The sequence below is a fragment of the Microtus oregoni genome, unplaced genomic scaffold (assembly GCF_018167655.1).
Source record: "Microtus oregoni isolate MIOR12 unplaced genomic scaffold, Mior012 000062F_ref0000492, whole genome shotgun sequence".
Taxonomy (NCBI): Eukaryota; Metazoa; Chordata; class Mammalia; order Rodentia; family Cricetidae; genus Microtus; species Microtus oregoni.
This window is the reverse complement of record NW_024543872.1, coordinates 10,167,138-10,190,588: the sequence shown is the minus strand read 5'-3', so window position 1 is coordinate 10,190,588 and position 23,451 is coordinate 10,167,138. Positions and strand designations below refer to the sequence as shown.

Below are 23,451 nucleotides of genomic sequence, written 5' to 3'. Positions count from 1 at the left end.
TGCTGACCTCGGAGGGGTCCTCAGGTTGGGGAACACGTCAGCGACCTGCATAAGGGTTGAGCCAGGAGCTGGAATTCAGGTGGATAATAATAGATATACTGGGTGACCGCGGCAACCAGAATCCTGGCTCCCGGGGGCGTCAGGTTGGCAAAAGGCGCGCCCCAGGCTGGGGGCGGGGGGCAGGAATGGGGGCGGGGTTCTTGAGGCAGCCCACCAGTGGCCAAGTGAAGAGGGCGTGGCGGGACACAGCTCCGCCCCCTGCGCGCTGCCTAGCCTGCGGACCAGAACAGGAGGCGGCGGCCAACCTCGGCGCTGAATGGGCGGGTGGCGTCCTGCTCTGTCCCGCCCGCCGCCGGCCCCTCGTCAGCTGCTCCCGGCGCGCCCGGGTCGCCGCTTGAGCCCGCCGGGCTGTGAATGAAAAGCAGGCGCGGCCGTGGACTACCTGCCAGCGACGCGACGACGCCGGCCTCCCGGGAGGCGCGCTCCCCGCGGAGATGTACGGTAAGGAGGACTCGGCGCCCCGACTCGGGCCCGCAAACTTCCAGGACGCGGACCTTTGTCCCCCGGAGTGGCCCCCGGCCAAAAGCGGGAGCGCCGACTTGGTGCCAGGCTGGCTGTTTCTGTCGCCCTGTGAGCGCGCGTCTGTGCCGAGAGGACAAAGATGCCTCGGGTCGGGGGACTATCTGGTCCCCTGAGGTCTTTCGGGTCGGCGCGTGCAGGCGCTAAAGGGCGGTGGTCTGTCGCCGGGTAGAGACTCGGATGGTGGAGAGACATCCAGCTTTGGAAAAAGCGAATGTCTCGTCAGCTGAGCCGACGACAAGGAGTGTTGGTGGAGGCGATCGTGTGACAGTATTTGCAGAATTAACAAAGAGGCTTGTGCTTAGGAGTTTGATGCGCGAAACTGGTCCAGGGTAGAGGGGAGCTGCTCGCTGCCGGCCTAATGCCCGGCTCCTTGGATGTGAGAGGTGGCACTGGCGGTGCAGGAGCTGGGGAGCAAGCTGTCGCTGGAGGCTCATCTCTCCGAGCTGGATGCACTTCGCCTCTACCTAACCCGGCTGTTGGTGGGATGCAGGCTTCCCAACTTCCAGATTGGCCTTGCAGAGGGCCGAAGGGAAGAGATGTAGCGATGTAGCTTTGAGGGTGTCTCTCAATCCCATAGCTACCGTCCCCACAGATGTGTGACAGTTCCAAGACTCTCAGGGTGCACGACTCTGCTGGTTCTGCTAGCAATGTGGATGAGGAAAGCTCTCTTTGGGTCCCACTTTGCAGCTCCTAAGAGTAGAAACACTGGCGATCTGGACCAGGCTAGGAATGGGCTGACTTGCAGAGCTTACCTGGGGTATGTGTGTGTGCGTGTATTCCTATGGACACGGTCAATTAGAGCCCAGGTTTCCAGTAGTTATTCTTGGGCCAACAAAAGAATTAGAGCCGTGTTCACTCCCTCTCCTACTGCAGGGTAAGGGCTCGGGCTGCACCTGAGGGGTGAGTGATCTAGAAGAGCGTGTTCCCAATTTAACCCATCTCTAAGACTGCTGGCTGCCTCTGCAAACAGACCATGCATGAGTCACAAAGTTTGTTGGCACTGAGGAAGCTGAGAGCATGCTGGAAAGGCTCAGCAGTTGGTGGGCCCCCTATTTAGAAGACAAAGACTCAACTTTTGTATGCATCTCCTTCCCTGCCCAGTTGATTACACAGCCCCACTATGATCCCCATAGAGATACCAGCAGGTCCTCATAGCGAGTATTAATTCTCTTGGGTGGACCAAGTGGGGGAGGGGCAACTTGACCAGTGGGGATGCTGAAGGAAGGTGACTGGACTTGTACATTTGCCTGCTGGGAGGATGGAAGAGCCTTATACCTCTTTTATTCTGTCCCCCCGCCCCCCCCCACACACACACACTTCTTTTCTGCAGAGGGAGCAGCCTAAAGCTGCAGATCACTTGAGAGAAGCATGTGACTGCAGGGGCACCTGCAGCAGGGAAGGAGTTAGGACAGGCACATTAGTATGGGCCACAATTAGCAGCCCTGGGTCACCACAGTACAGCTAGTAATGTGGTAACTTACTTCGGGTGTCTGAGAATTGGGGTGTGGGGATTCCAGGTCTGCTACTGTTGAAAGAGCTGGCTAGAACAGAAGGAGGATCTGGGGAGCCAGCCTTAACTGCGTGCTATTTTCAGCTGCACCATGAAATCTCAATTCTCTTTAATAATGTTTTTATTTCCCCAGATGCAAACAGAGCAGGGACTTTACCCTGAATGATTCATAGAAAGATTGTGATGAAGGGCTCCTCTGGGTAGTTGCCTACAGCTCAGGGAAGTCACATTAGTGCTGGGTGGAAACTGCCCCCCCCCCCCCCTCGCAAAGCCTGGAATCTGGAGTTGTCTGGGAACCTGCGTTCCAGGGGAACCTCACCTGTCTGTCCGCGTTTTGGGGTGAAAGAAAGGGGCTGTAGAGCTCTTCCCTTCTCTCCTTAGAAGCCAGTGATATAAAGGGACATGAGTAGGGTCAGAACGAGAGTGTGTGTGTGTGTGTGTGTGTGTGTGCTTGCACACACGTGCATGCACACGCAAGCATTCCAGAGGCAAGTTTGAGGACAATCTGGGCTACGTTGTGAGTTCCAGGTTGGCAGGGATGCACAGGGAGAGACTATCTAGAAAAGAGAAAAACAAACGATGTGAGTGGTAATGGCACGTGGACTTCCTATGGATTGGTCTTCCCCCTAATTTCCTCAGTGGCTTGTCCAGGGTGACATGGGTCGAGTAAGGTAAGGTGACACCTGGCCTCTTGACTCAGTGCTGACCCTTGTCCCCCTTTCCCTAACATCTCAGATGAATGCATATTATAAGATGCCTCTAGGCAGTTTACAAACTGATCGACAATAAGGAGGGGCAGAACCGGAAGCTGTAGAAGAGCTTTAGATACTTTGGTGACTCAGTCACTGTGTCTTGTCCTCAGGCTGTGTTCTCGCCCCTTGCCAGCTCCAGGCAGATCTCCATTTTCACCTTGACCTTGCTAACTACGGGCCACTAAACAGCTCCTGCTCGTCCTCTTCTTCCTTTTTGAGGCAAGGGTCACACTGGGTACCCCAAGTTAGCTTTGCCTCCCGAATGGTGGCATTACTCCTGTGGCGCTACATTCAGCCTTTCGAACTGTTTTCTTGCCCGTTTCCTGACCACTGTTCACGGTTACTTTCTAAAATCGCTCTCCAAAGGGACACCGATTTCTTCCTGTAGTCTTTTTTTTTTTTTTTTTTTTTTTAAAATCAGGAACGGATAAAGTTGCCCATTGTCTCCAGATCTATTCAATATAGGATTTGTAGTCTTTTATTTATTTATTTATTTATTTATTTATTATGTATACAATATTCTGTCTGTATGTATGTCTGCAGGCCAGAAGAGGGCACCAGACCTCATTCCAGATGGTTGTGAGCCACCATGTGGTTGCCGGGAATTGAACTCAGGACCTTTGGAAGAACAGGCAATGCTCTTAACCACTGAGCCATCTCTCCAGCCCCCTCCTGTAGTCTTTTTTGTTGGTTTTCTCGAGACAGAGTTTCTGTGTGTAGCCCAGGCTGTCCTGGAACTCACTCTGTAGACAAGGCCAGTCTCAAACTCAGAGATCCGCCTGCCTCTGCCCTGACGGCTGGGATTAAAGGCGTGAGCCACCGCCGCCACCCGGCCTGGTCTTGATTATATTGTGAATGTGGATTGATAAGAGCCACGGGGGAGAAAAGTACTTTGTTCTGGGAAGGGGGGCAGGTCACCAGACAAGTTCCATGCCAAAGTGGATCCCATTTTCTTTTCTTTGGCATTATATAATGAAGCTTTAACCTATTCCTCTCACCTGGGCCAGAGCCTTGAGAGCATCTCATTCTCCTACTGAGGTAGATCGAGCCTCCCGAGGAGAGTGCCTCCAGAGACGGAGGGCAGTTGGCCACAGAGAGTAAAGAGAATAGAGAGGATTTCCCCACCACACTGTGGTCTGGGCACGCTGGTGCCACTGGAGCCAAAGCTGCTCTGACTAGTTCCTCTGTATCTTTGCCTCGTACCTCCCTCCCTGCTTTGTGAGGGAGAATGGCCACTATAGGGAGAGCAGTGGTGGTGTGGCTTTCAAAATGGTGCTCAGTACATCCCACATACACTGTACAGCTGCTGTAAATGGAGCAGAGAAACTGCAGGGCCAGGCTGACTCTCCCTGAGGTGCAAAGACTTGTCTTTGCAAAGATCTGTCTGCTTGTCTGTCTGTCTGTCTGTCTCTCTCTCTCTTTCTCTCTCTCTCTCTCTCTCTCTCTCTCTCACACACACACACACACACAGCACACTGACACCCCCACCCCCCTGCATATCTTGAGCCTCCTGCAGCTCATGGTAGCATGCATGGCTTCAACTGTGTACCCTCCCATTCATTACCTAGATCCCCATTCTTTAGTGTCCTTTGGAAGAGCCCCTGCGGGGAGAGCCTGTCTTCTGTCTCTTGCTGCTCACAGTTCAGTTATTCATGCCGTTGTGCTGTTCTTTCATATCAATTAAAAACACGAAGTTAACATCACCTTACAGAAGATCTGGAAAAGAGAGAAAGCTGAAAATCATCCCTTCACTGCTGCTCCCTCAGGTCTATCTTTTGGCCTTAGGATTAGCTCAGTGGTTGAGTCTAAGGTTTGATCCCCAGTACCACAAAACAAACAGACAAACTCAAAAGGGCAAACTGCTGAGCTGAGCGGTAGTGGCGGAGCACAGCTTTAATCCCAGCACACAGAGCCAAGCCTGGTCTACAGTGTGAGTTCCAGGACAGCCTGGGATTCAGAGAGAAACCCTGTCTCAAAAAACAAAATAAAATAACAAACTACTGAACAAAACCCACCCCCCCACCCCCCGTTTCTATGTTGTAGTGTACCTGAATGCTGTGACTTTGCCCAAATCCTTGGTCCTTTCCCTTTTTCCTTTCTGGATCTCTGCTGTGTTTGTTACTCTAGGCCACCAACAGTGAAAGTACATTGAGGACCCCCCCCCCCCACCCCACTTTTGATCCCAGCTCTTCCCCTCAAGTAACCTTGAAATGGAGCTTTTCTTAGCTCACTTGAGGGTGCAGACACACACACACACACACACACACACACACACACACACTCATACTCTTAAAAAAGTACACCCACCTCACCATGAAAATTAATTTAAATGAGAGCTGCCCTCATCTTCTCCTTTTCTCTATTCTTCTCTGCTTCTTAATTTTATTGTTTGTATATATGTATCATATATGTGTGTATGGTGGAGAGGGCACCCATGCATGCTATGGCACATGTGTGACAGTCAGGGGTAGCCTCAGGTATTGGTTCTCAACTCCCACCCTGTCTTGTTTGCCCCTTCACTGTGTATGCCCGGCTAGCTGGCCTGTGAGCTTCCAGGTCTATCCTGTCCTTGACTCCCTTCTCACTGTGAGAATGCTGGGATTACAGCTGTGTGCTGCCATGCCTGGCTTTATGTAGGCTCTGGAGATGCGAACTCAGGTCTTCCTCTTTGGATGGAAAAGAACATTTTACCCTCTGAACCATTTTCCCTATACTCCTTTGGTTCTTAATTTAAGAAAAGAGGGTTGAGTGGTGGTAGAACATGCCTTTAATTGCAGCACTCAGGAGGCAGAGGCAAGCGGATCTCTGAGTTGGAAGTCAAGTCTGGTCTACAGAGTGAGTTCCAGCACAGACAGGGTAACACAGAAAAACCTTGGTTTGAAATACCGAAGGGAAAAAAAAGAGGAGAAAAGAAAACCCAAATGAACAAAAACTTATGCCTCATAGCTTAAGAACAATGCTTATTATGTTATTCCCCAGTTCAAACAATGGAAACGTAATTTTTAAAAATGACCTATGTTTTCCTTTACTACTACTAATGATCTTTCTAGAGAATCTGAAAATATAGCTAGTTATAGCAAACATCTTGTTCTATGATTTGTTTACATGGTTGGAACTGCTCGTTTTACATAATTTCATGTTGTTTTTCCCAAATGGCACATATGCATCCTCCCCTAGCCCCAAATAAACGAAAACTTGCCAATTGTCACTTAAAATAGATATTTGAGAGGGGGTTCTTGTAGCTCAGTGGTCCAGGATGGCATTTGGCATGCCTGAGGCTCTGCATCCAGTCTTCCATTGCTTAGCTCCCTGTTCTACACTAAAATCTACAATAGCTGAGCTATGGTGGCCCACATCTTCAGTCCCAGCACTGGGGAGGCAGAGGCAGGTGGATCTCTGTGAGTTTGAGAGCTGCCTGGTCAACAGAGAGAGTTCCAGGACAGGCTCCAAAGCTACAGAGAAACCCTGTCTCGAAAACAAAACAAAACAAAACAAAAACTGTAGCTTTCCGTTTTGTGTGGGTAACACTCCTTCTGGTAGTTAACCGAGTGCCTATCTTCTGGTACCCTCAAAGGCAATAAGTATGAGGGATTAGCGGTGTGGGTATGGCTCTGGTCAATGCTGAGGAAAAGGCTCCAGTTAATGCTCAGGGCTAAGGGTGTGGCTGATAGAACCATCACTTAGCATTCCTGAGGTTTGCTTTCCTTCTTATCTTTGTTAATCTGATCAAGGTGTTCATATCATTTTTAACTTACCTTCTGTGTGTCCTCCTCTATCATGAACCACCTTGATTTTTGAAACAAGAGCCTGAAGTTCATTGGCTAGGTTGCCTGCCATTGAGCTCAAGGGATCCCCTTCCATCTCTGTCTCCTGAGAGATGGGATTATAGACATGTTCTACCATACCCAGCTTTTATGTGGGTGCTGGGAACCCTAATTCAGGTCCTCATGCTTACAAACTTCACCAACTGAGCCATCTCCCTCATCCCCTAATTTGTATTTTGTTACTGACATCTCCTGTGTTTCTAAGCACTTTATGTTTCAATACATTGTAAGACTATGAGTATTTTATTTATTAAGGATATTAACCATTGGGTTCTTATTTGCTTGATACTGTATTCTGAAAATAGACAAAAACTATCATTTATTTGTGGTATACCAGCCATGTATGATATAATATCAAAGGGGACACAAAATAATGGGGCTTGTGTGTGGGGGGAGATTGTGACTTAAGGGACCAGTGACATGGCCCAGCAGGCGAAGGTACATGCCACCATGCCTGAAAACTTGAGTTCAATGCCCAAGACCTACGTGGTGGAAGCAGAGGACCAACTTCCTCTATTTGTCCCCTGACCTCACACACACTAAACAAATATATAGGTATAGTTTCATTTCTCGCATGTTTTACAAGGATGTGCTCAGTAAATGGCACAAAGTTTCTCTAACAAGGTGGGGCGGAGCACCGTCCTGCGGTCTGCCAGCGACGTCTTGAAGTGGCGGAGACTATGTGCTGCCTGACTCCCCTTGCCTAAATTCTACAGACTGGGATTAGTATTTCTGTTTCCAGAGTGAGAAAGCCGAGGCCTAGAAAGCGGAAGGAACTTGCCATGGCCACCTGTTTTGGATGAGGCTGAGATCTGAACTTGGGTTTTCCAACTCCAAATGCCATCACACTGACCCCAGAGCATGCGAGCTTTCCAGAGGATAGGGCCTTCCCTTGTGGTGCTCACTGTACCGCACTCCCCCAGACCTGAACAAGGTTTCCCAGAGGGACACACTACCATTCTGGGGTTCCAGGCCTTCTACAGACACACTCTTCTGGATGGAGTCTGTTCTTACTGTTGTTTTGCTTTGTCAGGAAGAAAGGGCTAGAGGAAGAACCTTGGAGGACTGAAGAATATGTAAGAAAGACACAAAAACAGATGTGCAGTGGTGGAGAGGACAGGCAAGAGACGGCACGTGCTTCACAGGCAGACAGAGCAGACTGGGGCTGTCACTTTCAAGACGGTCACTGTCAGGGGGTGTTAGGACGGCAGCGACCTTAGAGAGGACTCTGATCCTGGGTGCTGTGTGCCTGTAATTCCAGTCCAGGAGGCAGAGACAGGAAGATCAAGAGTTCAAGGTCATCCTAGTCTATGGAGCAAGTGGGAAGTCAGCCTGATCTATATGATACCCTAATTTAAAGAAGAAAAAAAAAGAGTCTAGCAGCCAGTGTTTGGCCTGAACAGAGAATAAGAGGTGCTTCTGTTTGCCTGTGAGCTAGAACTTGCCCTCCACCCTCAGGTCTAGGTAGACTTGGAGCAGGCGATATGGAGCTGGCCTGTATCCTATGTAGATCTCATGCATAGACTGTGTACCTACGTCCTAGATAGGCCTGGCTGAGACCGAGGAAGGGACAAACTGAATAACGTTGTCAAGTCACAGGACTCTAGACACTTAATTCATGTTTCTGAGACAATCTTGGGAGGTATGCAGGGCTGACCCACTGCCAAGCTGATCCTGGGTACTGAGATTTCAGGCAGGCATGATGCTTGCCTGGCCCAGATTTCCTCATTTATACCCCGTGTGAAGGATTATCCCCAAATTACAAGAACACTTGTGCAGACCTTGCCTTAACATCTCTTAAAATGACATCATGCCATCATCCTACCTACTCACAACCAGCGCATGAAAGAAATTTCTAGAACAGAAGCATAGAAGAAGATACTGGGAAAATCCAGAGCTCTACCACCAAGCCTTCTTCATGCCCATGGGGTACTTTATCCTTTATTGTTACTTTGGCCATTTACACACCACAGTGAATGTCATTTATGTCCTTACACAACAGATCTGTGGGCCTCTTGCACATACAGCCTCTGTGGGGCAAACAGGCTCGATCGTATTCAGTTTTGTGTGCTCAGGTGGAGAACTAGGGCAAGCGGTGAGAACTCACAGGTTTGCCCTGAACCTGAAAGCCGTCGTCTGTGTCATTCATGCCCACAAACATTCCTAGCTGCCCATCGGCCCATGCTTCCAGGGAATGCGTAGCGGTGGGGCTAGGGGGTCTTGCTGAGGTCAGACATAATCCTGAAATGATAGCCATTATGTGCCGTCCCCCTAATTGCGCTTTCCCACACTGGTGATGATTGCATAGAAGAACAGACCAGTGTATAATAATCTGGCTTCCTCTTCCACTTTGAGGTTTCGGTCTTAGGAGACAGCCCTTGGTTACTTGTGAGATGTGGTCAAGGAGGCCAGGCGTTTTCGAGTGTTCCTCCTGGGTTTGTAGAGACCAGCAACAATGCCACAATCTTTCTCTTCAAATAGGAGGGTCATCTAGTGGTGTAGGGGTGGGCAAATCTTTATCTTGATTTCTGTTCCCGTCACTTAGGTATTCTATCACAAAACGAAGATGGAGAGGCCCCTTGAGGCAAAGGCAGTAAATGTGATTCTTGGTGCCTGAAAGCACATGCTGGCCAGAATGTTCCTGATAAATGCCAGGCCTGTGCACCTTCAGTCTGGGAGCTGGGGAGCATGCACTGTGTGTAATAACCGGATCTCCTGTTGACGTTGAACTCCTGAGAGTGTCGGCCCTAGCTAGCAGGTCTGAGCCCGACAGCTGGTAAAGACAGGAAACCCATCTAACTGTCCGGAAGCTACTCCTTAGGACTGCTAGAAATGGTTCCTCCAGACAGTAGTCTTGGAGAACAGAGCTGAGTGTTCTAGAAAAGCGTGGGTGGTGCCGGCCACCGGCCACACTGTCCTTCTGCTTCATCAAGGACATTTCTGGATGCGTGGGGGCGGGGAGTTGGCCATCGGAGCCGATTCAGGCTCTGTTGCTGTGTGAATTTGGGCAGGATTCTCTTCCTCCCTCAGCTTTAGTTTTTTTCCATCTGTAAAGAGGAAGAGCTGGACTGGATGGTCTCAAAGGGTTTCCAAGCTTTTACAGCTTGCGAAGTGATTGGCAAAGCTGGTTTATCCCGACTCAGACTTCTGAGGCTTGTGTGCACCCAAAGCTGGGTAGGTAGTTGGGGTGGGTGGAGGGGTATAAATGAATGGTCTTAGTGGGAACCAGTCACTTTTTGTAGCCTGGCTTGGCATTGACTTTCTCACTGGCAAGTCAGGAATAATGACCCGTTGTACCCAGTGTCTGTTCTTGGCCCTGACCAATGGGATGGTCATGCTGACCTATGTGCTGGGCCTGGTTGTCTGGGGACAGTTTTCTTGTTTTACATAACATTCAAGTCTCATCCGAACTCCAGCTGGATGGGTGATCTTCTCTACATTTGTTCCCATGTTTAAGGATAATAAGATCCTGAAAGTTAGATGTCTTGTGATGTGCAGAGTCACCCATGGATGCTTGAAAACACCATTTCCAATTGGGCTACATCAAAATTCAAAACTTTGTGCCTCTAAGGACACTCCTAAGCATGAAACCGGAGAAGGTAACAGTGGGAGAAGATCCCGGCAGGTGATACATTAGATAAAGGATAAGTTGCAGGATTTATAAGGAATGTCAAAAGCTCAATAGACAAGAAAAACCTTGATTTTAAAATAGACAAGAGACTTGACTAGGGAGAGTGGGTACAGTGCTTGCCTAGCGTGTATGAGGGCCTGTGTTCAATTCCTCATCGGAAGAAAAGACAGCTTCATCAACTAAACTTGTAGACTGAGGACCCAACAGAGATCCTGGGAAGACTTCCCGGAAGACTGCTCTACAGGCTAGGGAAGGAAGTGCCGCAGCTGAGAACCGAGGCAGGAGAATGGAGAGTTAAAGGCCATATACCAACTCAAAAAAACACGTGAGGGTGAGGGCATTTTTTTCCCATGTGTGAGTAGCCAACAAACACGAAACACAACTCAAAGCAGTTGTCATATGCTGCTCGTATCTCTTAGGGCAGGTGCTACCAAAAATGCAGGAAAGAACTGGGGGCATAATTAGCTCAGCTGGTAAAATTCTTACCTGATCCTCATATGAAAAGCCAGGCCCAGGACAAGAGGATCCCTGGGGTTTTCTAGGCCAATCTGCAAGCTCCAAGCCCTACATCTTAGAAAACAAGATCTGAAGGACCCCCAGATTGGGGTGCTGCTACTGGGAAAGGGGAGCTGTGTTTTTTTTTTTTTTAATTTTTTTGAGAGAAAGTAGAAACTGTGTAGCCCTGGTTGTCCTGGAACTTGTTCTGTAAACCGGGCTGGCCTCAAACTCACAGAGATCAGCTTGCCTCTGCCTCCCAAGGGCTGGGATTAAAGGCACATACTACCACTGCCCAGCCGGGAAGCCGTTCTTTTACAGCAATGAAGGGGAGCTATTTGGTCTTTTTCCACAGGCCGTTCGTGTGGAGTCCATACCTGGGTGGATGGGTGCACTCATCCCTGTCTTGCTAGGGAACAACAGGAATAACGTTGACAGTATAAGTTGTTTCTCATGAGAGTGGCTATTTCTGGAAGGTGTCATGGGTTACTGGGGGTTAGGCTTTAGGTGTTTGTATAAGACATCTTAGGTTGCTAGGGTCAGGCTCCAAATGGTCAGGGTCTCGTGGGTAAATATAGTTTTGAACTTTTGGCTCTACAAACAGACGAGTGGCTGATCAAAATGTGGTGTTTAGATATGATAGGACGTCACTCAGTTCTGGAAAAAAGAGGGATGGGTTATATCTCAGTGGTAGTGTATACCTAGCCTTCATAAGACACTGGGATTCAATCCCCAGTTGCAGAAAGGAACAAATAAAAAGAAGAGACCCCCAACACAGTCTACATCATGGATTAACTCTATCTAAGGACATTGCTACAAAGGGAAGTAGACATTAACAAAGGGACTGATGTTTTTACTACTAAATCCTCATTGGACTACCAGCATTGTTCAATTTATAGGGACAGAAAATGAAAGAATCCAGGGCCTGGGGAGATGGTTAAGTTCTTGCCATGGAGACTTGAAGACCTGAGTTTGGATCTCAGAAACCACATACAAAAGCGAGTGTGGTGGTGTCCTCTAGTAACCCTAGTGCTGGGATGTGAAGCCTCGCAGATCCCTGGGGGTCCAAAGTGAGAAAACATGCTTCAGAAAACCAGGTGGATGGGATGAGGGAGAATGGAGAGGAGCTGCGTGGATAGAGAGCGTGGGGAGTGTTTAGTGAGTGTCAGTTTTGTCTTATTTTGTTTTTTTCTTCTTTCTTTTTTTTATCTTTTTCTTTTCTTTTCTTTTTCTTTTTCTTTTTCTTTTTTTTTTGAGACAGGGTTTCTCTGTAGCTTTGGGGCCTGTCCTGGAACTAGCTCTTGTGGCCCAGGCTGGCCTCGAACTCACAGAGATCCGCCTGCCTCTGCCTCTGGAGTGCTGGGATTAAAGGCGTGTGCCACCATCACCTGGCGTTTGTTTTTTTCAAGCAACATTTCTCTGTATAACAGTCTTGGCTGTCCTGCACTCACTTGGTAGACCAGGTTGGTCTCAAACTCACTGATATCCACCTGCCTCCGCCTCCCAAGTACTGGGATTAAAGGCGTTAGCTACCACTGTCCAGCTGTTTTGTTTTGTTTTTGTTTTTAACGAAAAGCAAAGATGGACGTGGAGATGGCTGTCCAGCAGCGTGAATAGACTTAATTCCACTGAAGTGCACTTTAAAATAATTAAGATGAAAAAGTTTTATATTACCTAATTTAAATTTTAAATTTTTCTCTGTGTGTCTGGGTGTTTTGCCTGCAGTATGTATGTCTGTGCACCATGTGTGTGCAGTGCCTGCAGAAACCAGAAGAGCACATCGGATCTTCTTGAACTGGAGTTATATATGATTGTGAGCCACCATGTGGGTACTGGAGTTGAGTTTGGGTCATATTGGAAGAGCAGCTAGTGCTCTCAACCGCTGGGCCATCTCTCCAGCCCCTCTCCCCTTTGAGGCAGGGTCACGCTTGTTGCTCACACTGACCTGCAACTCCTTGGCTCCATCTGTTGACCCCACCCAACCTCCCAAGTAGCAGCTGTAGTACCCAGCTTACATAAATTTTATTACCATCTTACAAAAGTTTTGTGAGCATGTGTGTGCACGTGATGTGTGTGCGCGCAATGTGTGTGTGTGTGCACGTGGCGCCATTTTCATATCTCCTCGCTCCCTCACCACTGGCCATGCTGATGGCTTAACAACAATCACCTATTCTTTTGGGGTGTCTATAAATTGAGGCTCAGAAACAGACATCCTCATTCATATTCTTTGGATTTCCAGACAATTCCATCCCTAATTAAGAATGCTATCAAAGTTCCATTTTTAAAGACATGAAATTTTTACCTAAATCAGGTTAAGGGTGTGTCTGCTGCTGCAAGCAGACCCGAGGGAAGATGGTCAGATCTGAGGCTAGGGCGGACTGCTTTCACAGCGAACACACCCTTCACCTGGGGAGTGTCTCTAGGAACTGGCTGGTATCCTGGGCAGCAGAGCTGAGGTGGTGGGAGAGGCCCACATGGCTGCTGCTGGGGAAGGAGAGCCAGGCATTCTCCAGAGAAAAGCCATGCAAATTCGGATCTTAACTTCAACTGAGCCGCTGGTCCTTGAATTATGGGTTGATTTTTGATTGGACTACTTTGCAGGGCAGCTCTGTTAGCCTGCTCTGAAGTGAGTGTGAGTAGCAAGCCTGGAGGAAGGGGGAGGGCAGGAGGAGGAGGAGAGGGAGTCCGGAGAGAAGAGAAGATGAAACTAATGCTCCACCCAGGAACGGTGATAAATGCCCAGGTCCTGGCCTTGACAGAAACACTCTGGAGCTCCAGCCATGGCAAAGAGGACCGTGGATGATGTTAATTTACTTTAAATTTTTTCATAGTTTGTATAACGAGCATTTTAATATCGGGGCATAAATATAATTAAAAGTATTCTTCATCACCAACAACCTTGTGGGTAGTTATCTGGAGTCTTCTAATTATGTTTAAGAAGTAATTATGTGAGGATTCATGCACGAAAATTCTACGTGGATAGGATTCATCCTCAGCTGGATGCAGGCATTGGTTGGGAAGGTGAGCTTTTTAGGGACTGGGAGATGTCCTGTCTTTTGGGTGGTTGGTTAATTCTTCAGACTCTGCATCTTTTGCATGTTAATGATATCACAGTAAATGAGTAGGAAAACCCAGGAAAAGCAGAAACCAGGCATACAGACAGTCACAAGGCTGTTCTGTAGCCCAGGCAGTGGGAGTGCGGGGAATCAGGGTCTGTGCCAGCCTGCACCATGACTTTTACCCATAGCCCAAGATGACCCTTGGCACCCTAGTCAAAGGGCTCATTGAGAGCTGTCGGCCAGAGCCCATGATACAAGGCAGCTAGCAGGCTGAGCACCAAGCACAGGAAGCCGACCCTGGAAGTTCAGTTCGTTGGCAGCTGGGAGGCTGATGGTGCTGGCAGGGTAAGTGGGCAGAGGGCCCACAAACAGGGCTGTCTTGGCGGACAGTCTGCCTTGGGAACAGAGAGACTGACATGGCTGACTTTCAGGGGACCAAAAATGACAAGGCCTGGCTCTAAGAGGCCTTTAGCACTGTCTCAGCCCAAAACAGACGTGACTGAGCAGATCCAGCTTGTGGGAAAGACTGGCTTTTCCATTTCCTCCTTGGGGCTTCAATGACAGGTTCAGTCCACAGTGATGTCATTCTTCTGAGGATGCACTTAATGGACTTGCCTAACATCTTAATAATGTGCTGACTGGTGACATCTCTGCACAGACACCTGTGTGTCCATGGCTAAGAGATGAATCTTTCTCTGATGACACACTGGAATAAGTAAATCTCAGTGTCTCCCTTTCAGCCATCAGGATAAGTATAAAGACCCCCAAGAGACCCATCACTTTGGGTTTGAATTCAGCTGCTTTGTTAACATCTGGGTGTCTTTGAAAATATCTGCTTGGTGTCTTATTTTCCCCGTCTGTTAAATGGGACAACAGACCCACCTCGGTGGCCTTGGGAGGGCTAAAGAAAAAGGCATTCAAACCGCTTAAAGAGTCCCTGACACAGTGCCGTGCTGGCGAGCGGTAAATGGTGTGGAGGTTACTTAGGAGAAGCTGCTACACATCTTCCCATCAGTCAGTCCTTTATGATGACAAGGCCCCCTCCCCCGGGGGGTCTGGTGATCTGCTTGAGAGGGAGAAGACACCTCGCCTCATGGAGAGCTGTCGAAGGAGCTGTTTTTCCACTCTGCGTTTTGCTACTTGCAGCATCTGTTGAGAGACTTTGTGCCTCAGTCAGGTGTAAGAGAACGCCCATGCGTATCAGTGCTGCTCCATTGAAAGTGGGTCTTGGCTCTGCTTGGGCCTCTGCTTACTTGACATTTTTAGTAGGGCTCAACCTAGTATTTTTCCCCCTCCCCACCCCAAAATTTCGATACTTCTCATTCAGTTTAGACCACCCTCGGCCCTGACTTTACGTTTTATCTGTGCTGGGCACAATGCCTGTTTTGTGTTCTGGTGATGCACACATGATGCAACAGACTCTCCGATTAGATGGTTGGAAGCCTAAATAATTGATCTCAGATTCTTGGCCTGCCTGTAAGAGTCTGTGTCTCGAATCTGTTGGCCGTCTGTACAGTCAGAGCGCTTGTTCTTGCCCTCAGTCAACTTGGCAGCACGACAACAAGGCTTCCTCGGGTTTCTACATCCGTTAGCAGAGTGAGTAGCCCTGCTTCTTCTAGGCCGCCTGTTGACCACAATAGGAAACTGGGTATATTTTAGGAAAGAAGAAAACAGAGATGTGTTGTACATTCCAAATCCTGACCCCTGGCTCCCAACTTTAAACCGAATCGCCGGTGACATTGCTGATGCTCTGGTGTTTGTCTGCACTCGATGTTGGTGCCACAGGCTCTCTGAGAGTGGAGTTATTTGTGGGGATGCTTTTTACGGCACAATTCGTGTGAGCTGGAAGGAACAAATAGAGCGTTGCAATGTCTCAAGGTGTTCAGATGAATGAATCCCCACGAGAAGCTCGGATCACCTCACAGAGAGCCAGACACACACGTATGGAATTCCTTACACCTGAGCTCCCATTTGTCGTCAGTCGTGGGGCTTAGGAAGCTCACAGAACACTTCCATAGATGTAACCGATAGACTGCAGATCCTGGTAAATACTGTCTATGAAGTGAGGGCTTATTAGCCATCCAATCATTGAGTAAAACACCGGCTCTTCTGTGTAATTTGATCTACACAACTCCAAGAGAAGTTAGGGGTCACAAGGCTCTAAGTTGAAGCCAGAAGGTGTTGGGCCATGTCTCAAGTCCACCCTGGCCCAGGGCAGAGAGGTTCCCGACTGTCTGTGCAGTTGACTCTTGGAAGCAACTGCAGTCCCAGGGACTCGCAGCTGGCCAGGGTGTGCAGCTTGGAGAAGCATGCCCCTCCCTGGTCTGCAGAGCTGTCGTTACACCTGGAATTTGTATGACACTTGAGTGACCTCCCTGAGCCAGCAGCCATTGCAGTGAGTGACTCTCTGCCCTCCTTTCCTAGTCGTTCTTTTTTTCCAGTTTTTCAAGACAGGGTTTCTCTGTGAAACAGTCCTGGCTACCCTGGAACTCGCTTCGTAGACCAGGCTAACCTCGAACTCACAGATATCCACCTGTCTCTGCCTCCGAGTGCTGGGATTAAAGGTGTGCACACCACTTCCCGGCTCCTGTTTGTTCTTTACTTTCTCTGTCGGAAATCCCCATGTCACTCCCTGCTAAGAGCTCTCCAGGAGATGGCCAGTGGAGGCTCGACGGCCAGGCCCCATAGAGACTTCTCCTTCCCTATTCTCACTGTCTCTTCCTCTCTGGCCATTGTTCCTTCTTGAAATTCACTTTCCCAAGTGGCTCAGTGGTTAAGAGCTTGTACTACTTTTCCAGAGGACTCAAGTTCAATTCCCAGCTCCCACTTGAGTGGCTGATAGCTCAACTCCAGCTCCAGGGGACCTGACACCTCTGGTCTCTGCTGGTACTACACCCCCACACAGACATAGACACATAATTCAAAATCATAAAAATAAATATTTAAAAAATGATTTAGCCAGGCGGTGGTGGTGTACACGTTCAGTCCTAGCACTTGGAAGGCAGGGGCAAGCAGATCTTTGAGTTCAAGGTGCCAGCCTGGCCTACAAAGTGAGTCCTAGGAGAGGCAGGGCTACGCAAAGAAACCCTGTCTCCAAAAAACAAAGGAAAAAGAAGAAAAGGCCCCTCATGTCCTCACTGTGTGTTGGTGGGCTCTGCTTCTTGTGGTCCAGCTCATCCATGTCACACACTAGGAGAGCAGAACAATGCTCTCCCATCTGCATCTCCCGCCCTGCTCTGCTCTAATGCCTCCCATCTGCACTGGGTGGCTGTCTTGTCAACCTGTCACAAGTAGGATCACCTGGGAGTAGGGAACCTTAACTGAGAAAATGCTCCCCTTCCCCTTTCGCTTGCTCATTACTGCTGCCCCTGTCCGTGGGAAAGTCTGACGTCTGCTGGTCTGCTGACACACCTGGCTCCGACATTGCCCTTCATTCTGGCTGCTTGTGCACATGCTGTCCCTCCACGGCTACAGAACTCTTTCCTGTTTCTTTTTACCGCCATCGGTATCTAAGGCACATGTGTGGGAACAGATAAAATAACTTCCGGGTCACAGATCAGCACCTTCAACCCAAAATTTCAGTAAGAGCTGAGCTGAGCTAAAGTACAGAAAAAATTATGAGACTTTCGATTTAACTTTAAGAGACAATGAGAGATATTAAACTTTATACTTATTTTAATTTAGATGAATGATCTATAGAACATTTTCTCTTGGGGGCAGAACACAACTGAAAACTAAAGCCCCAAATCTGAGCTGTCTGAGGGAACGTACTAGAAAGACACAAATGTTACCTGTCTTTGCCGTTCAATATAGTATCTGCTAGCTATGCATGGCTGGTTTTTGTTTATGGGTTTTTTTTTGTAGTTTAAAACATAGTTTTAAAATTTAGTCTTTAATTGATACATGAAGGCGTAGCATTATACATATAAATGGGGCACCACACAATATTTCCATTATACACTGTATAATGTTTAAATCTGGTTAAACTACCGGTTCAATTGTTTGTCATTTGTTTTATTAAATTGTGAGTATATGTGCCTGTGCCTGCTTGTCTGTATGAGCGCCATGTGCATGCAGGGCCCTCAAAAGCCAAAAGAGGGCTTCGAGCCCCCTGGAACTGGAGTTATTGGTTTTAAGTCACCCAGTGAGGGTACTGGGAACCAAACTTGGGACCTGCGCAAGAGCAGCAAGTGTTCTTAATCACTGAGTCATCTCTCCACCCCCCAAGAACTTATTGTTTCTTTATGGAGAAATTGGGAAGCAGAAACAAAAATAATTTCACTGTGTAACCCTGTCTGACCTGAAACTCACTACATAGATGAGGCTGGCCTTGAACTCACAGAGACTGCCTGCCTCTGTCTCCTCCTCTGGCTTTTTAACATATATAAACACCTAATTGTCACTGTCCTATTGCAGTACCACACACTGCAACCTCTTCTGGTCTAGCTGTAGTTTAGTACCAACTGGTCTTCCAGTCTTGTCTCGTCTCTGGCTATTGAACACACAAATGAAACTGATATACTTAAGGGGCAGAGTCTTGATTTGTTTTCTGAGACAGGGTTTTTCTGGTTAACAGCTCTGGCTGTCCGGGAACTAGCTCTGTAGACCAGGCTGGCCTTGAACTCACAGAGATCCTCCTGCCTCTGCCTCCCAAGTGCTGAGATAAAAGGCGTGTGCCACCACTAAGTTTAGCAAGATCCCTTCTCTCTGTACCACCAGTTACTCAGGGGACTGAATTAAAGGGTGAAAAATTTGAGACCAGCCTGAGAAACTTAGCAAGATCCCATCTGATAAACAGATAATAGTGAAATAAAACTTAAAAATGCAAGCGACTGCTTTCGGCCGCGGTAGCCATCTTTCAGTAACTCGCCAAAATGACAAAGGGAAAGAGGAGGGGCACTTGCTATATGTTCTCTAGGCCCTTTAGGAAACATGGAGTTGTTCCTTTGGCCACGTACATGCGAATCTACAAGGGCGATATTGTAGACATCCAGGGAATGGGCACTGTTCAAAAAGGAATGCCCCATAAATGTTACCATGGCAAAACCGGAAGAGTCTACAATGTCACCCAGCATGCTGTGGGCATCATTGTAAACAAGCAAGTTAAGGGCAAGATTCTTGCCAAGAGAATTAATGTGCGGATTGAACACATCAAGCACTCGAAGAGCAGAGACAGCTTCCTGAAGCGGGTGAAGGAGAACGACCAGAAGAAAAAGGAAGCCAAAGAGAAGGGCACCTGGGTTCAGCTGAAGCGCCAGCCTGCTCCACCCAGAGAAGCACACTTCGTGAGGACTAACGGGAAGGAGCCTGAGCTGCTGGAGCCCATTCCCTACGAATTCATGGCCTGATGTACAAAAAGAAATAAAAGATCTGGACTGTAAAGGTTTTTTTCTAAAAAAAAAAAAAAAGAAAGAAAGAAAAGAAAAAGCAAGTGACTACCGTACTGTGGGGTGCACTCTGAGACCCCTCCCCCTTCATCAGCCGGTCACCTAGCTCCAGCCAGTAGCCAACAGTACCTTTGGTTTGGGTCCATATGGATCTTTCAGCATTTATAGCTTGTTTTACACACACATATTTACACACATGCCACGTTTGTTGCACACCAGTGGTGTCTGGTCTGCAGCTCTCTTTTGAATTACCAGGGTATTTACAGAGCTGTCAGAGGCAACACTCAGTTCAATGTCCTTTTATCGGCTGCCGCGAGGACATTCCCTGCTTTGGTAACCTAGTCCTCTCCTGAGGAGCATTGCTCTGTTTCCAAACAAAGCCACCAAGGCCACTCCTGACCTGTGGCAAGTGAGCTGAGATAGATATGGAGTCATGGAATGTCTAGGTTTCCATATTGTGTCTTGGGTTCTCTCATCCCAGTTTCCGACCCAGGCAGGGTCAGGACCCCTGTGAGGTCAGCCCTGAGAGTCTGAGACGCCACCAAAGCGCCAGCATGTATTTTATATTAGGAAGCTGGCAGCCGTGTCCTGCCCTGGTCATTTATCACTCCTCATGCTGAGAAGCTAAAGCCTAGATTCTATCAAAGGGACGGAGATGAGGTCTGAAAATACTGAGACATCAGCAACAAATCACGATGACACACAGACTGCAGCCAGCCCTCCTGAAAGCTGGGCTGAGCGCGGGCTCCAGGGAGATCCAGAATGCTTATTATTACCTTGTTTTATGTTGGAGACAGTGTCTTCTCATGTAGCCCAGGATGGCTCAAACTCATGGCAATCCTCCTGCCTCAGCTGCCTGCATTCTCGGATAGTAGATGTGTACCACTTCACCTGGCTGGCTAGGGTCTTGTTTTGAAGTTAGATTTCTCAGGTTAATTCACCATACTCATTTTGGGGCACAAGCATTTTTTTTTTAAAAAAGTAGTTAAAGACTCACATATTGCAAACATCTGGGTGTTGAATAAAATAAGCATCCATCATGAGCTGTGTACCAGGATCACTCTCTAAGTGCTCTACAGAGACTCGGTGCGTGATGAGGAAGCCAGCATGATCACATTGAGATGGGATGTCATTTCCAGCTTCTAAGGGACACAGGGCACTCTCTCCAGTGTTTTCAGTTCTACCAACCTGCCTTCCCTGTTTGCTGGAGGATGAACTCAGGGCCTTTTCTGTCAGCACAGTGTTCCACCACTGAGCCACACTTCCAATATCTCCTGAACTAATTTCAAAGCACACTGAAATAGACTTATTAGGATTCCAGGTCAAGTTTTGTTTTGTTGTTTGGGGATATTTTAAGACAGGGTTTCTCTGTGTAGCCCCGGAACTTGCTCTTTAGACCAGGCAGGCCTTGAACTCAGAGATCCACCCCACTTTGCCTCCCGAGTGCTGGGATTAAAGGTGTTGCCACCACTCCTGGTTACTGAGGGCTTTTGATGATCTTAAAAACTGAACCTGAAGGCTAGGTGTGGTGGCGCACACCTGTACTCCTAGTTTGTGGGATGCTGAGTTGCAAGTTCAAGACCAACTCAGATGTCACAACAAGTCCACAACCAGACTGGGCTACCTAGAAAAACTCTCTCTCTCAATGGTAACAGTTCAACACTGGAGGAGGTGCTGATGGCCGAGCTGGATGAGGAATATAAGGGTAACCTTGCCATTTGAAATGCAGGCTCCTGCAGCCAGGACTGGGAGACACCTGCCATCTATCCAATAAAAACCCGAGAAAAGGAAGGATGAAAGCGTGAGCAGGACAGGAACACAGAGGCATGGATGCGGCTTCTCTTTCTCATGGGTAGGCTCTAACGGTGTGCGCACGACATTGAGACGTAGGTTCAGGAGAGGCTTAGAGGGTAAAGCACTTGTCACGCAAGCCTGATGAGCTGCTTTTGGATCCCCAGAACCCACATAAAGAGCCAGCGTCGCTGTAGCATGCTTCTGTAGTCCCAGAGCCTGGGCAGTGAGATGGGAAGCAGAAATGGGCAGATCACCTGGAAGCGCTGAGGTCACATGAGCGGAAGTAAGCTGTGCAGTGACAAAAACAAGAGAGACTCTGACTCAAAATGAAGTGGATGACAAGAACCAAGCCCTGAGAGTTGTCTTGACCTCCACACATATTCTGTGGTATGCCTGCACCAGTACTCACACACATACCATATATGTGTGTGTATGTATGTATGTATATATGTATGTGTATGTATATGTATGTATAAACACACATATAAATACACATAAATGCATGCCCAATGTCTTAAAATTCATCATAGTCTGATACCCCAGCAATCAACCTTCTTCCCTTTTGGATATCCTCTGTCCTAATTTAATAATTAGATACAGTTAAGTGTGGTACTAGTTTAGCTATGAAGTGTCCTTTTCATGTATTAAAGGCTCAATCCCCAATTGCTATTGTTCTTTTGAGAGGTTCCGGAAACTGAGGAGGTTGGCTCTAGTTGGAGGAAGTTCCTCATCGTCCCAGGCCCCTTTATGCCTGTCCCTCTCTTGCTTCTGGGTGCCCTGAAGCATGGAGCCTCTGTCATATGCTCCTGCCACCATAATGTGCTGCTTCATCAATGTCCAGGATGCACACGCCCAGGACCGGGGACTGGCCCCTCTGAAACCGTGATCCACGATAAACCGCCCCTTTCCTAAGTAGTTCTTGTTAGGTGTCTTACCTTGAGACAGCCTGATACCCTCCCCTTATCCCACACACCACCCCATGTACCCTCCCCTTATCCCACACACCACCCCCACTGGATACCTGAAACAGTAGATGGTACTGAATCTTTTTGTTTGTTTTTGTTTGCTTTGCTTTTCAAGACAGGGTTTCTCTGTGTAACAGTCCTGACTGTCCTGGAACTCACTCTGTAGACCAGGCTGGCGTTGAACTCACTGAAATCCACCTGCCTCTGTCTCCCAAGTCCTGGGATTAAAGGCGTGCACCACAACTGGTTTTTGTTTGTTTGTTTGTTTGTTTTGTTTTGAGGGGTTTTTTTTGTTTTGCTTTCTTTTTTTTGATGGTATGGAATCTTAAGTAGCAGTGTCTTATTTCTATAAAACATACCTTGGATACATTTAGTTTATAAATTAGGCACATGAGCAATTATTGACAACAATTAAATAGAACAACTATAATCACATACCATGTGAGTTGCCAGCATTGCTACCTTTGCACTTGAGATCCATTATCAAATAAAAAGGCTTAGTCAAGCACAGGCCTTGCAGTAGTCAATCAGGACGTCTGCTGTGTGGTTATCTGGAGGATAGCGTATACCATGTGGATTCACTGGCAAAGAGGTTATCCACATCCTGGCCTGGGTGGAGGGAGACCCCCATGAGATTTCATTATGCCACTTGGAATAGCATGCTATTTAGAACTTCGGAGTTTTACGTACTTCTGCAGTTTTCCTTTTAATGTCTTCGCACCAAGATGGACCTTGGGTAACAAACCTCAGAAGCTGCAGACACCCAGGGACTGTTGTATATTTTTTTATTAAACATCCGAGCCCTAGGAATTTTTCCATGGTGTCTCCTTGTCTTCAAAATAATGCCAGTGAAGTTTGCACTTAAATTATTTATTCAAACACATTTCAACCATCTGGCTGGGTTTCACTGGGAATGCCTTTGTTGGCAGACATCACAGTGAAAGTATGTCTTGTGCCTATGTTTGGGGGAACCAGCAAAATAGATTACCAATGTTGGAAGCCTCTCTCTATTGTTTTCCCTGAAGACTTTGTGGTAATTTTCTGAACCCAACTCGCCTTGTGTCTCATGCCTGTTTCTCAAACCTCGCGAGGCACTCTGTTGATATGAGAGTATTGATATTGTCGTTCTGGGCTGTCGAGATGGCTCAGTGAGGAAAGACACTTGGTGTGTGAGCTTGGTGACCTTGGTTCGATCCGTGGGACTCACGTGGTGGAAGGAGAGGACTGACTCCCACAGTTGCTCTGTCCTCCACATGCTTGCCCCTGCTCCCATGCATGCTAGAAATGAATAAAATAAATTGAAAAAGTTTAAACACGCTGGATTTTTAAAGATATATATTGTCATTCCCGCATGGGTGGGATTCGTTCTAATCCAGCTCTCAGGACCAGTGTGGCTTCCAAAGCATCCATGGAAATGGAGAGTCACCATTTTGGTCGGTAACCCCAACCCTT

At 47.9% G+C, this 23,451-nt stretch overlaps 1 protein-coding gene across 3 annotated transcripts in view; it reads left to right on the top strand.

Annotated features, from left to right (window-relative positions):
• Positions 1 to 265: 265 nt before the first annotated feature.
• Positions 266 to 23,451, top strand: part of LOC121439647 (protein EFR3 homolog B) — an 81,030-nt gene continuing 57,844 nt past the window's right edge. For 2 of the 3 annotated variants that reach the window (XM_041640202.1, XM_041640201.1), the window contains exon 1: positions 354 to 501. In XM_041640202.1, coding sequence (XP_041496136.1) covers positions 495 to 501 — 7 coding nt within the window. In that variant the 5' untranslated portion in view covers positions 354 to 494. Of the gene's footprint in view, positions 502 to 23,451 lie in introns of all 3 variants that reach the window. The other variant, XM_041640203.1, reaches the window with a different exon arrangement.